General features: G+C 34.5%; 1 protein-coding gene and 1 long non-coding RNA gene across 3 annotated transcripts in view; one reads left to right on the forward strand and one right to left on the reverse strand.

Moving 5' to 3' along the window:
- LOC135836308 (uncharacterized) overlaps nucleotides 1-9,954 on the reverse strand; it is a 109,995-nt gene extending 100,041 nt beyond the window's left edge. Inside the window, exon 1 of the long non-coding RNA XR_010557019.1 lies at nucleotides 9,829-9,954. This is a non-coding gene — a long non-coding RNA (uncharacterized LOC135836308). The remainder of the gene's footprint in view (nucleotides 1-9,828) is intronic.
- Nucleotides 1-13,601, forward strand: part of Ten-a (tenascin accessory) — a 128,994-nt gene that overhangs the window by 86,035 nt on the left and 29,358 nt on the right. For both annotated transcript variants that reach the window (XM_065351047.1, XM_065351048.1), the window contains exons 4-10: nucleotides 4,018-4,149; nucleotides 4,329-5,081; nucleotides 8,697-8,891; nucleotides 9,286-9,495; nucleotides 9,580-9,765; nucleotides 9,843-9,989; nucleotides 12,110-12,317. In XM_065351047.1, the coding sequence (XP_065207119.1) occupies nucleotides 4,018-4,149; nucleotides 4,329-5,081; nucleotides 8,697-8,891; nucleotides 9,286-9,495; nucleotides 9,580-9,765; nucleotides 9,843-9,989; nucleotides 12,110-12,317 (1,831 nt within the window). The remainder of the gene's footprint in view (nucleotides 1-4,017; nucleotides 4,150-4,328; nucleotides 5,082-8,696; nucleotides 8,892-9,285; nucleotides 9,496-9,579; nucleotides 9,766-9,842; nucleotides 9,990-12,109; nucleotides 12,318-13,601) is intronic.

Genomic DNA, 13,601 nt, shown 5'->3' on the forward strand with positions numbered 1-13,601 from the left:
CACCACACCGTCGTTAATTCATAATTAATTTTTTTCCAAACATATCCGTTACCTTTCTGTTTCTCTGTGCGAACATCACTATACGATTCAAGCTGAATAATTAAGAATAGGAGAAAACGAAAAGCAAAGTTGAAATGAACATTCGTTTCATATGATGCTTTTGTTAGCTGGTTTTAAATCGAAGTTAGCAAACTTTCTGTTTTCAACTGGCATCCGTTCGTATTAACTTTTGTTTAATGTCAAGGGAATACGATCAGAAGCTGCGTACAAACACCAGGATTTAGATAGGCTCGACTGTGAATTGTAAAACCGCAGCTAGTATATCTGCAACGTTCTTGCACTGGCTCGGATGTTACTTCAACTTTTATATACACAAACATGTACATTAGCTTAAAACCACGTTATCGTGTCGCTACAATCCCTCGTTACCCTACGAGTACGACCGCGCTCATTCGCCAATTTCTGTTTCGTTATACTCGCGTTTTTCAAATCATCGCGTTTTAATCTCGCGATATTTCGTCACCGCCGTGCCGCCGCGCCGCTGTGTTATAATATAAAACGGCCTCACTCTTAAACCGTTTAAAACGACCATCGCTGTGGCAAAATGTCTCCACGTGGGTTCGCATTATTAGTGTACACGACGTAGAGATTTGTTAATTAAATAAACGTTACCCAACCGCAGGCCATTTTCGAAACATGTATCAAAATTAATATAACTTCCAAAACGAACACATGTACGAATGAAATTATTATTTACTTATAAAAAGCAGTACCTACCTATCACGTTAAATGGAGCATTTTTTCACATTCCATGTCGAAAGTGACCTTCAAAATGTGTTGATAGTACGAATATGACCTAATGACAAGAGCCCAATCACGAATAACAAAATTTTAGAAAACTAAAAAAAATGTGCTTGAAAAATTAACTTTTTTTCAAACTTGCTCTCAAAACGCTTTGGGAGCTCCAATATCACCAAAAGAATTTTTCCAGGACACTTCAAGATTTTGAGGCACGATTTTTTGAAGAAACAGCACCTCCTCCCAAAATCACTACATATTACTATTTCCATTTGGCTGAAAATTGAGCCTCTAAAATGTGATCACAAAGGTGGATTTTCAAAATAATTCACGGTAATTCAATTTTTCCACAATTTTTATCATCTTTTAGAAAATCCAGAACTCGGTAAGACTCCCCCCCTCTCGCCATTTTTCTATCTGGGAGGCAGAAATTTTATTTTTTACGCTAGAGAAGTCATCTAATTTTTGTTTTAGGCAAAAAAAATCAAACACCACTACGTTTGAGCTATTCATATCAACAGGTATTGAATTCCCTAGTATTGGCTTAAAAATTTAAAATAATTTCTTCAAAAAATACTTCACAAATTTTTTATAAAATTTGAAAGATACGAAAAAAATAGTGAGCACCAAACTAGGGTAAGCGCAGCTACGAAAAATGAATCTAAGAAACACATTCTTTCAAGAGAACCACTTGAAATGTCCACCCACTATTTTAACAAGAATTGGATTTTTAGAAAAAGTATTGTCTGAAAAATTTCAGGTACCTTCAAGAGCCCTGTAGTGGAAGGAAACTAAATAAATACTTTAGCGATCCTACAGGCATAAATTCTACCTAATCTATTTTTCAAACAGTCAGCTGTTTCACTTTATATACCATTAGCGATCCTATAGGACATCTAATGAAACTATTCATCATAACATTCAGCTGATTTATCAAAATAAACAAACTGTCATATACAGGGTGGACAGAAATATCGGGTACCCCTAAGAAAGTTTTTCATTAAAAATATAGGTTGGCAACGTGAAATAGAGTCATATGATTGGTGAAATGTTATCTCTCCAGTCTAACAACCAATCATGTGCTACCATTACTATCATTCACTGTGACCAACCGAAGTATTTAGCAGAAAACTTTTTTAGGGGTACCCGATATTTCTGTCCACCCTGTATTTTATCTACTTAGCGATCCTATGGGAAGTCTACTGTAACTAATTTCAATATCATTAGTCAGCTGTTTTATTTCACCCTTAAGGAGCATACTCAGTCAGCTGATAGGTCTTATTTAACCATACATTTTTATAATGTACTTAATCAGCTGATACAAATCTTAATCAGCTGATACAAATATTAATCAGCTGATACAAATATTAATCAGCTGATACAAGTCTCAAACAGCTGAGATAGATTCCTTATCAGCTGAGAAGCTAGTGCACCCACCTTTTTCAGAGTATATAAACTCAGCCAATTCGCTAGTAAAATCAGTTCTCTTCGGGCTATCGAAGCTTCTTCATTAGCCTAAAGAGCTAGGGAGGTCTACCTTAACATAGGTGTAGAATTTCGCTTATGTGTAGACCGCACTTCATTGATTCTCATAGTGGCTGCTTTGGTACCATTTGAGATCTTTGGTTAGCCTTATAGGGATCTCATTGATTCTCATTGCGGATACCTAGTATCTAATTGAGATCTTTGGTTTGGCCTTTAGGGATCTCATTGATCCTCAGTGTGGATACTTAGTACCATCTGAGATCTTTGGTTTGTCGAATAGGGATCTCATTGATCCTCCCAGTGGATACCTAGTACCATTGGAGATCTTTGGTTTTGTCTGAACGTGCTAAGGTAAAGTTAACTTAACCTAACCTTACCTTCATCCGTGACTAAGTATAAGACGCGAAAGTTCGGTTAAGTATAATCCGTGAATAAACTTCGTGTTTTTCAAAATATAAATAAAAACTTTAAAAACATTTCGTGTGTTCGTTTTCTTCCACTACAAGCCCCTAACGCGATTTTAGTTTTCTTCGGAATTTTTGAATTTCTTCAAAAGATGCGAAAATGAATTTAGACAGATAAAAATCCAGTTCTGATTCTCGACCAACTCGACAATTTTATTCGAAATTGTGCCAATTGTCAGGAGGCTACGTTCTTTTTTTTTCAAATTCAAAAATTCTATCTACGGTTCTTAGATTTGTACACTCATTAGACAATCATTTTGCCAAGCTGTTCCATTTTTTTTCAATCGAAAATCAAAAAAGTACGATCCAGCCACTCAGATATTTTTTTTCAATAGTCATTTGCCTCTTCACGTTCAATTCATTAAATACATAGACAACAGATTAGATGATCATTTGAAGTTGAGAGTTCCCTCATGAGATAGGTAGTTCACGATTGGTAAGATTCCAAATCCTACAATTTTTTGAAGTCCCGAATAAGGGATTCTCGTACCAATTCTTCGTAAAGCAACAGTTCAACTATGTAAATTATCTTTTGCCCACTCCCAGAGAATTTCTGATCTGATCTGATCAGATCTGGTTGATTGGATCCAAGGAATATGCCCGGATCTAATCAGATCTTTCCTATCAGATCTGAACAGATCTAATCCAATCAAAACTTTGACCATGGCTAGCCTCAACTCAGGGTATATTAGATCCACGTAATGTCCGGATCTGGTCTGACAGATCCTGTTAAATTTTCCTATTCATTTCCTGAATTAATAAGGGGGAAAAAGATACTCTCTTATTCAAAGTGACCTTCCATACCACTAAAAGAAAATTGGGAGTATCAAAATTTTAGCTGCCCAAGTATTAAATTTTTGTGTTTTTTTTTACTTAAAAATTTATGTTTTTATTACTTCGTATCGAATTAAGTGGGTCTCAATTTCTCAAAATGCAGGAAAAATTGAAATACGTTCTCAGAAAACTATAGTTTACAGAAAGGGACAGTCATAGAATTTTTTTTTTTGAAGAATTAATGCGGAATGTTGGGATTGGGCTGTTGCAAATTTCACCATAGACCTCTTGCAGTCTCTCGAATTGTGAAAAAAGACTCAAAACCAAGTTAACCCTCGTAAGGCTCTTTTGATGGTGATACTTATTCGATGTAACTTCTCTATTTCAATTTTTATAATTTCTCGTCATTCCTATACTAAATAATTTAATTGTACCTACTTATTAAAATTTTAAATTTTAAGCTCTCGATACCCCAACTAATTCAACATTTGAACAGTTTTAGCATTTCCAAATTACTGTACTGAACCAACGAAGCAATGTATTCCACTCGAAGCATCCAAAGCAGCTGCCCAAGACGATCACAACACAGGCCAATCTCTGGTGATTAGCGACAACGCAGGGACCGAAGGTAAGAGTAGATACAAAACAAAGCAAAAAATGCCAACTCATCATCATCTCTATACCTTATTGCTTATCAGCTATACCTACGTTGCTAATTAAGACCTATATATAAATTAAACCCGCAGTATATGAGTATAACGATAACGTAGTCTTAGAGTTAGTCTAATCGAATTTATACGAAATTAGTTGCAGGAAACACGTCGGCGGTGGCAACAGATTTACACCTAAGCTATAATGTAAGCGATCAAACCAAGTCACGCAACGGTCCGGAAAAGTTCCTCGAAAATCGTAAATTAGTAACCCATCAAGGAAATATGGTATTAGTTATTGACGAACTCGGAAAACCGTTTACCGCCGATTTGCAGCCGTTCCATTTCTGGAATACGAGATTTTTTAGCTCAGACGAATCGTATATTAGATTAAACATAACGGTATCGTGGATATGTAACATCGCCGTGTACGGTAGACGTAACAACGGCGTCAGTATAACGCAATATGATTTCGTCGAATTTATCAAAGACGGTCGATTAAACAATAAGATAAAACGACCGAAAAGGGATACAAGCCGAAGCCGAGGAGACGACCGCCACGCCAGCCAAAACATCACCGCCGAAGAAACAAAAACCGATATCTTTCCGCACTACCTGTACAAACCCGGATTCACCGAAACGTACGTAAAAAATGAACGTAATATCCGCAAACGATCGTCGTCTACCGTACCTGCGATGGCGACCGTATCGATTTTACATCTTTTGGAAGCTGGCAATTGGTTTTTCTCTGTGTATAACGACGATTTGGCCACTCACGAAGTTACCCTTACGATTGAAAAAATTAACGACATATCGAGATACTGTCCGAACGAGTGTTCCGGACGTGGTTCTTGTTATTTGGGACGATGCGACTGCATAGACGGATATACCGGTGCTGATTGCTCAAAGAGTAAGTACCTTCCTTCCTACCTACGTACACATATCTATCTGCCTTCCTCATCCATCTACCTACTATTGTATGTAGGTACATTACATACGTGCGATGTATATTCTTTTTTTTTTCTTTTTTTTTTACCCCATCAAGTTCTTTAAAGGCGAGAAATAATTCGAAATTTCATCGCTACAAATTGTCTCGCGTGTATTCCATTATGCTGTGCAAAAAGTTTATAATGTATCGAGTTTTACCAACTAGCTACTGCTACACACAGTTATATACCGACAAGTATACATAGCTCTAACCCTCCGGCTACAAAAATTCATATATTTATCCTTCACCACTCCTCCGGCCAGCGGTAACAATCCGCCACAAATTGACAACATTAATCATATTCTTTTTAAAACGTTCGTACCGCGATAAAAGTGTATAAACTTAAATTTTTCAATGCTTATTTTCACTCATTTTTCGTTACATATTTGCCTTTTCAAAAGTGGTTTTAACGCGAGCGCGCATTTATTAGTTTTTCAGATCTTCTACACGCCATAATGATATCATTTACTATACTTTTATTATGCTTATTTATGTGTATCTCTTTAGTTTACCCACTCAAAATGCTACCGCAACTTTCGAGTAAATTACCGCAGGTTTCAATTTTTTCGCTAGATTAAAAACGTCGGTTATTTTTCTTCAATGGTTTTGGATATTTTATGTTTGAAAAAGATAAAAAAAAGGGAGGAAGAGAAAATTTGAAGAACAGGAAATCGAGCGGTATCGCTATTAAATAATTTATTCCTAGGATTATGCATAATGAGTCGGGGGCTATTAGAAAATCCGTGACTTTTTCCTAAATGTCACAACTCGCGAGTACTTGTTTGGATGTGTTTTGATTAAAGGAAGGTAGAACGTTAGCTCATGGCTCAAATTATTTATCTTCCGATGTTTCTATGTAAGGATGAAAATTTCTGAAATATTTATTTCAAAGATATAAAAACAAACAAATTCTATGCCATCGCTTCTGGTATTTATGATTTTAAAAAACGCTTCTAGTAAAAAAGTTTTGCTATTTTATGAGGATCCGGAAAATATTTGATTTTTTATCCAGCGTTTACATGAGACGAGACACTTATCGTGCATTTGATAATTCATTTTAATACTGGTTTTTCAATCCAGCAATTCGATATTTTTTTTGCAGAACTGCTACTTTTTTTGCTCAGAACACTTCGTTTTTTGATGAAATTGCCATAAAGTTCTGTTTTTTAAACCAAAATTTCCCAAAAGTCTGCTTTTTGGCAAACTAATGAAAGAAAGTCCTGTTTTCTTTTTTTTTTTACTAAAACTGTTCAAAGTCCTGTTTTTTGGCTAAAAATGTCATCCAAGAACTGTTGTGATCAAAATTGCCAAAAAAGGTTTCATTTCACTGAAATTTAAAAAAATTCTTTTTTTGTCAAAATTGTCAAAAAAATCGTGCTTCTGGTAAAAAGTTGCAAAAATGTTATGTTTTTTGTCAAAACAGTTAAAAAAGTCACATTTTTTCCAAAATTTTAAAAAATCTCTCGTGGTTTTCAAAAGTTTTAAGAAGTCTGTTTTTTGCCAAAGTTGTCAAAGAAGAAGTTATTTTTTACCCGAAACTGTTCGGAAGAGCTGTTTTTTGCAAAGAATGCCATAAAGTTTTTTTTCTTTTTTTTGTATCAAAATTATTGCAAAAAAATTTCTATTCTTATCAAAATTACGTATCACAAAAATCCCGTTTAAAAACGTCAAAAAATACAAATTTTTATAAAATTAAGTTTTTTTGACAAATTTTTCAAAAGGGCTTGAGTCTTGTCAAAAATGCGTTGAAGTCTGTTTTTTTTTGTCAAAAGTGCCAAAAAGTTCTGCTTTTGTCAAATTGGCCAAAATTTTCTAGTTTTTGCAAAATTATTTCAAAAAAATGTTGAACTAAAGATGATTTACTTAGAAGAAAGAGGGATCCCAAAATTCAATGTTTACTGGTCGGAGTTCAGATTCTACTTCAACAACTTCAAATTTATAACGATCCATATGTCACATTATTATTTGAATTCTGATCAAAATTGGGAGCCTTTTCAAGGTCTTAGCCCTTCAATGGGTATCAAAATTCTGTTTTGAAAATTGGTTTGTGTCAAAAAGAAAAATTAATCTCTCATTTTGAGACTTGGAGGATTTTTTTTTTGTAAAAATTTGGGCCTCGAAAAATACTTACACTTTTTCATACTCAGGTCGAAAGTTGCCCTCAAAACGTGTTGGAATTTGAAATACAAATATGACCTGGACAAAAGATTTTCCCAGTGTTGCTATCACTTGATCGCACATTTTGAGATAAAGGAATTTTTTTTTTGAAAAGGTTTTGTCCCAAAAAATATGTTTCTTTTCACTAAAAAAAATTACTTGAAATTTAGGTACCATAATGCGAATCCAAATGTCCGAATTTTGAAATATTGTTTTTAAAAAAAGTAAGTCCCCTAAAAAAGCTATTCCTCCCAATAATGCCAAAATTGGGCTTCCTTATGAAATTGTATTTATGAATGTGTTTTTTCGAGAAATACGATGTTATTCAATTTTTTCCCATTAATTTACGCAATTTAGGACCTTTAATTTTCCATTAGAACAGCTGGAACTTTTTTCGGAAACACCCTCATAGTCCTCAAAAAAAAATCAAAATCAGGGACTAAGTGACCAAGAGGTTCTTTGTTCGTTAAACATACACCACAAATGGTTGGTTTTAGGGTTAATGAGTATTCAATATTTTACGCTCATCGATCGTAAATTCGTAATTATAAAGAATAGACGTTTATTTTTGTTGCGAGAGTACCCATTTAATTTTTTCAATTTTTTGCATGACCTAGTTGTGACATGAGGTAAAATTTAGGTATCTGCAGGTTTATTTTTCTCAATAATGAATATATGTACATTATCTACTTCGCTTGAAAAGAAACATAACCTACTTAATTGGATAATAAATTTACTACAGTAAAGTTTATTACCACCTATATGAATAAATTACTTAATGCTTCAGCAATTGACATTTAGGTACTCATTGCTAACAATAAAATTATGTACCTAAGTATTTAGTATGTAGGTGGCTGCATCAAAAAAGACAACTTCGATAAATCATTGACATTTGCGAACAAAATATAACCATGACCAAGTATTCACAACGAAGAGTGAAACCAATGGTGGGATAAATTAGATATTATCTTCCATGATCATGAATGAGGATAGTAAAAAGTTACGAATAGGATCATTTTTCTGATTTTATTTTTCGTATAATTACTCGTATATTACTTAACTAACTCCAATATTCCAAATTTGTTTTCCTTCATTGGGTGTTTCGTCATAATTTTTATACCTATATTTTCTCACGCCCATTACAGATTATTTCAACACACTTTTCATGTATAAAGTTATACATATTATAACGAATTTCGGCCGAACTGAATCCAAAGATATAGGTACTCGTTTTTGTGGTCCTTTTCAGTTTTCCCCCAAATCTAATACTTTGATTATCTAGCAGATAGGTTTAATGAAAGAAACCCACATCCAACGTAACTTTATAACACTCGTACGACCTCCCTTCGTATAGTTTTGAGAAAATCTAATTTCTTTCAGGTGTTTGCCCGATTCTATGCTCGAATCATGGCACATACGGTGGTGGATTATGTCATTGTGATGAAGGATGGAAGGGAACGAATTGCGACGTTCCAGCTTACGACTGCAAACTCTCCGATTGCTCCGGACATGGGAAATGTAACAAAGGAGTATGCACGTGTAATTCAGGCTGGAAGGGAGATAACTGTGATATAGGTAAGCATAATTTCGCCCTCCTAAGCTACGTAATAATTAACCATAAGGCCTTAAAGTACATACAATAACAAAAGCGTTATTAGTTTTTGTAGCTCGTTTCGTCGCATAATATACATACAGTGCAGTATCTGCCTACCTCTATAGCTCTATTAAAACATCATTTTATGGTTTTTAACGCTTGAATAAATTATCAGAGACGAACTAGATGACGTAAAACTATTTAAATTAGGGATTTGCGGTGGCGCATGGCGAAGCAATGAAAATATTACGTTTAACGTAACAATAAAATGACGATAAAATATACCAAAAGTATAGCTATACGTGTAAAAGTCTGTCAGTAGCTAAAATTTAAATATTTAAAGGCCAGTCATCAATAATGGGGTTTTATTCGCAGAGGATTGCCTCGACCCGACATGTTCAGCACATGGTAAATGCGTCGCTGGTAAATGCTATTGTAAGGCTGGCTGGCAGGGAGCCAATTGTTCAGTTGTTAACGAACAAGTGTTCCAATGCTTACCTCGGTGCTCTGATCATGGCACCTACGACTTGGAAACGGGTACTTGCGTATGTCATGACTTTTGGACAGGTTCGGATTGTTCGCAAGGTGAATATTTTCCCCAATTTTTTTTACCCCTTTATCAAAAAAATATAAATATCCTCTAATAAAAATAAAAACCACTTCGTACAGCTTTGTGCCATTTAAATTGCGGACCTCACGGATCATGCGACAGAGGTAGATGTTCTTGCGAGGCTGGTTGGACAGGAGAGAAATGTGATCAGTTACCATGTGATCCTCGATGCAGTCAGCATGGTCAATGTAAAAACGGAACGTGTATTTGTTCCACTGGTTGGAACGGTCAACATTGCACAATCGGTAATAAAAATCACCTTCACGTTACTTTCCAGCTAATAAGAATCCATTTAAACAATTACATACCTTCTTCAATACAGCCGGATGTCCGCACAACTGTCATGGAAATGGCAAATGTCACATCGAAAGTGGAGAGTACAAATGCGAATGCGAACTAGGCTGGGCTGGTTATGACTGCTCCATACAGCTGGAAACAAATTGCAGCGATGAAATAGACAACGACCACGGTAACATTTCGTTACATTCTTCATAAACTTAATAAATTAAAAATATTACGAATTACGAAACGTTAGTGGTATAGAGAAAACCCCAGATAAAAATAGCATTGTGTTTTCCATCGCAGTCGCAAAATGAGAGGAAAAAAATTGAAAAATTAATTTTAGTTTGCAATTTTTTCGCAAGCTTTAAATAAATTCGACGAGAAAAATTCTTCAAAGCGTACAATAGTTTTTATATCTTAAGAGCACCTACATTTAATACTCGTTAAATTTTTTTCTCTTTCTTTTGCCGCTTTGAAATACTACAGAAAAAGGAAACGTTTAATAAGGTTTTTCCGAGTTAGTTCCTTTCTGCGAAGCCGTTCCCACTTTTTATTCGTTCTCCACTTTGCTGCTTTTCATTCTCATTTAATTTATGGGCCAAGTAAACAGTTTTTCTTTTTTCCTTCGAGGCGCTTTCAGTTTTGTAGCTATTTTTTACTTTTTTTCTCCTTTCGCATCTCTCTCGCACTTCTTTTTTTCTTTCCGTCTTCCGTTACTTCTGAGTAATTGACAAAAATCTATGAGAACAGGCGGAATGTAATTTTAAATTATTCTCGATGAAATCGATATCAACGCGAAATGAATAATGGGGTTTTATTCAAGTAGAAGGAGAAATTCCGTTATAAAGAGGTGACGAAGCTTGAAAAAATCAGTCGAATTTTATAAATTGGAGTTTTTTAGAATACGTATAATAGAAACATGTCGGAATTATTTTAAATAGGTAACTATTCCGACATCAAAAATTGTATAATACGAGTATAGATCGAAGACTTGAAAATTTTTTCAATAGGTACACCTTATATTATGTACCTTGACATCGGAACAATGAAAAGGGGAATACTTTGAAAGGGTTGTTTTGTGTGGTAAGCAGGGGAGGGGGGTAATTGTAGAACTGCATAGAACTTTTTCGATGGGAAATATTTTTTCTCTAAAATGCATTTTTTCAGAGATAAATACGAATAACAGAATTTTTCAAAGGTTCCAGATTCCGTTTTCACTTCACTCCCTCTAAATCAATATGCTCCCCTCGGGTGTTAATCAGGAAGATTCTTGTAACCGACTTGCCAAAAATAGCTTTGATAGGAATTTTTCTCGTACTTTTTCTCAATTTATCGGTCTTGATATTTTACTAAAACGAACATCGTATTTACGGCAAACTGAGTATGCAATTTTATTAACATCAATGATCGAAACATATTTTTATATTTCACATGAAGTTAAACCAAAAATGAAATCGAACCTTCTGGTTTCTCTCAATTTATTTTTTCAAGTTCCCTTCGATGATTTAGTAATTCTTCAGACTGTTGAAAACAGAGAAAGGGGGGGGGGGGTCTGGCAAATTTTATGCATTTGCAACTTTTTAATATCGGTTGCAAATTTGAAAAAAAATATTTATGAACACATTCTTATTGTATTTGCAACAGGCTTATTTTCATAATGGGACCTCCATACCTCTGAGGAGCACAGGAGCTCCAAATTTTGATGAAAGTTCTAGAAAAAAATTAAGAGATGAGATGAGATGAGATGATGAGAGACATTATTTAGTTTTAAGGTGCTTGACATTATCAAAATGCCAAAAATTGAAAGTGTAACAAGTGATGTGTCGGTTGTTGAGTTTTTGGGGGCTTCAAGTTCAAATATTCAGTCCTTTTTTTATGTACGAGTCCTTCAGCTGCCTTTTCCCCCTTCCCCCATTTGAAAAGAATTTCAAAAATTACAAATAGGTATCTCATTTTTTCCATTTTTTTTTTTTTTTTTTTTTTTTTGAGAAAAGAGGGATAGGTACTGAGAGGTTAAGTACTTTATTGAACCATCAAAAGGAACCAGAAAAAAATTGAGAAAAATCTGAGGACTGGACTTCATGTAATGATATTCACACTCGAGTATCACGAATAATTTTCAATTTTTCCAACATTGAAGCCAAATTGTGAGGAACCACAATCCTTTCATTTCATCCATGATTTAGGAATCTCTGAAAAAAAGCCAATTGCTCCCCTAAATCATTTTCAGTTTCGAACGATTTTCAAATTTTTGAGTAAAAATAAAATACGTGTATTTTTAACCAATCAACTCATCCTGATCGGCAGATGGAACCGTTGACTGCGAAGACAGCGAATGTTGCAAACAGGCGTATTGCGCAACCAGCATTTACTGCATGTTTTCCAACGATCCGGTCGAGGTATTATTACGTAAGCAACCTCCATCGGTGACCGCTTCATTTTACCAAAGGGTAAAGTTCCTAGTAGAAGAAAACAGCGTCCAGAGTTACCCGCAAGTCGACGAATTTAGCGAAAGGTAAGCTCGAATTTCATTTAAAAATTTCTTCTATCGATTAGTTTCCATAATACAGGAAATAAAAAAAAAGCTCGCAAAAGCTTTAGATGGAAAATCACTTTTGAAAAAAAAAATCATCACCAGTGTTGGCTTGTAGTATCGTACATGATACTATATACAATATGCTATTCGATTGTTTTCGAAATGATTCAGTGTAAATGCTACTTTCCACGACCCTGTGTAATTGTGTTGTTATGTGTTACTTGTTCCTCGACATAACAAAGCTTAGTTTCCTTTATGTTTGATTATACGCCTGTTGAAAAATTTTTATTTGCCTATATTTTTCTGTTTTACAACGAATCGAAAATTTATATACGATAAGTGCAGAATGAAATGGATCGATTATTTTGTTGAAATTGGCGCCGAATGATGAATATTTTTTTTTTATCGAAGCTTTCTACGACAAAATAACCGATCCATCGTGCTAAGCGACTTTTGTCAGCGACGAGTTTTAAAAATCATCATCGTACACCTATAGGTGTAAAATATTGCGTAATTCGATTCGAATAAATGTAGATGTACCACATGAAGCGAACAGAAAGAGCAATATTTTACACCGATTTTATAATATTAGGCAACGTGAGAATCACTTGATCGCATAAATGTTTTTCCTGTATCACGTCACAATGTAAAACCGTGTACATTTGTTACTATATATATTTATGTGTATTTATTTTTTTTAAGCCGCTAATTTAATTATACCTTTATTACAAGTCAGTACAGTAAATATTTAGACAACGGAGTAAATTAGCAAACGCACCGGTGCGCTGGTTATTTTGAAAAAAAAAAGAATATCTCGTAACGCGGTGTGAAAAAAACACTAAAAAGTGAACAACACGCAATGAAAATCTAAATATTTCATTATAACGCTGATGAAAGAGAAACTGTTTCACAAATGTGTTTTATTTTTCCACTGCCATAGAGGCAAATAATAAATGGCGTACACGTATATAATCGTATTGCCGGAGTGAGTTTTCCATTCCAACCCTCTCTAAAATTTATTAATAATATTCGCCCGCGAATAGTACAGGTATACGAGAGAGAGTGAGTTGTTGTGCAATGACATTATGCGAAGAAAATAAATTCCTGTTTTTGCTTTATTTAAGACCTGATTATTTATTCAACGTGTTTTTTCTCGTATTTACATGATATTTGCTTATATATTCGTATTAGGTATACACGAGGGTGAGTTTTTTTCTTTGCAATATTTTCAAATTTTTACACTCGCTCGCGCTGGATGAATTT

This window comes from Planococcus citri, chromosome 2, assembly GCF_950023065.1.
Source record: "Planococcus citri chromosome 2, ihPlaCitr1.1, whole genome shotgun sequence".
NCBI classification, from domain to species: Eukaryota; Metazoa; Arthropoda; class Insecta; order Hemiptera; family Pseudococcidae; genus Planococcus; species Planococcus citri.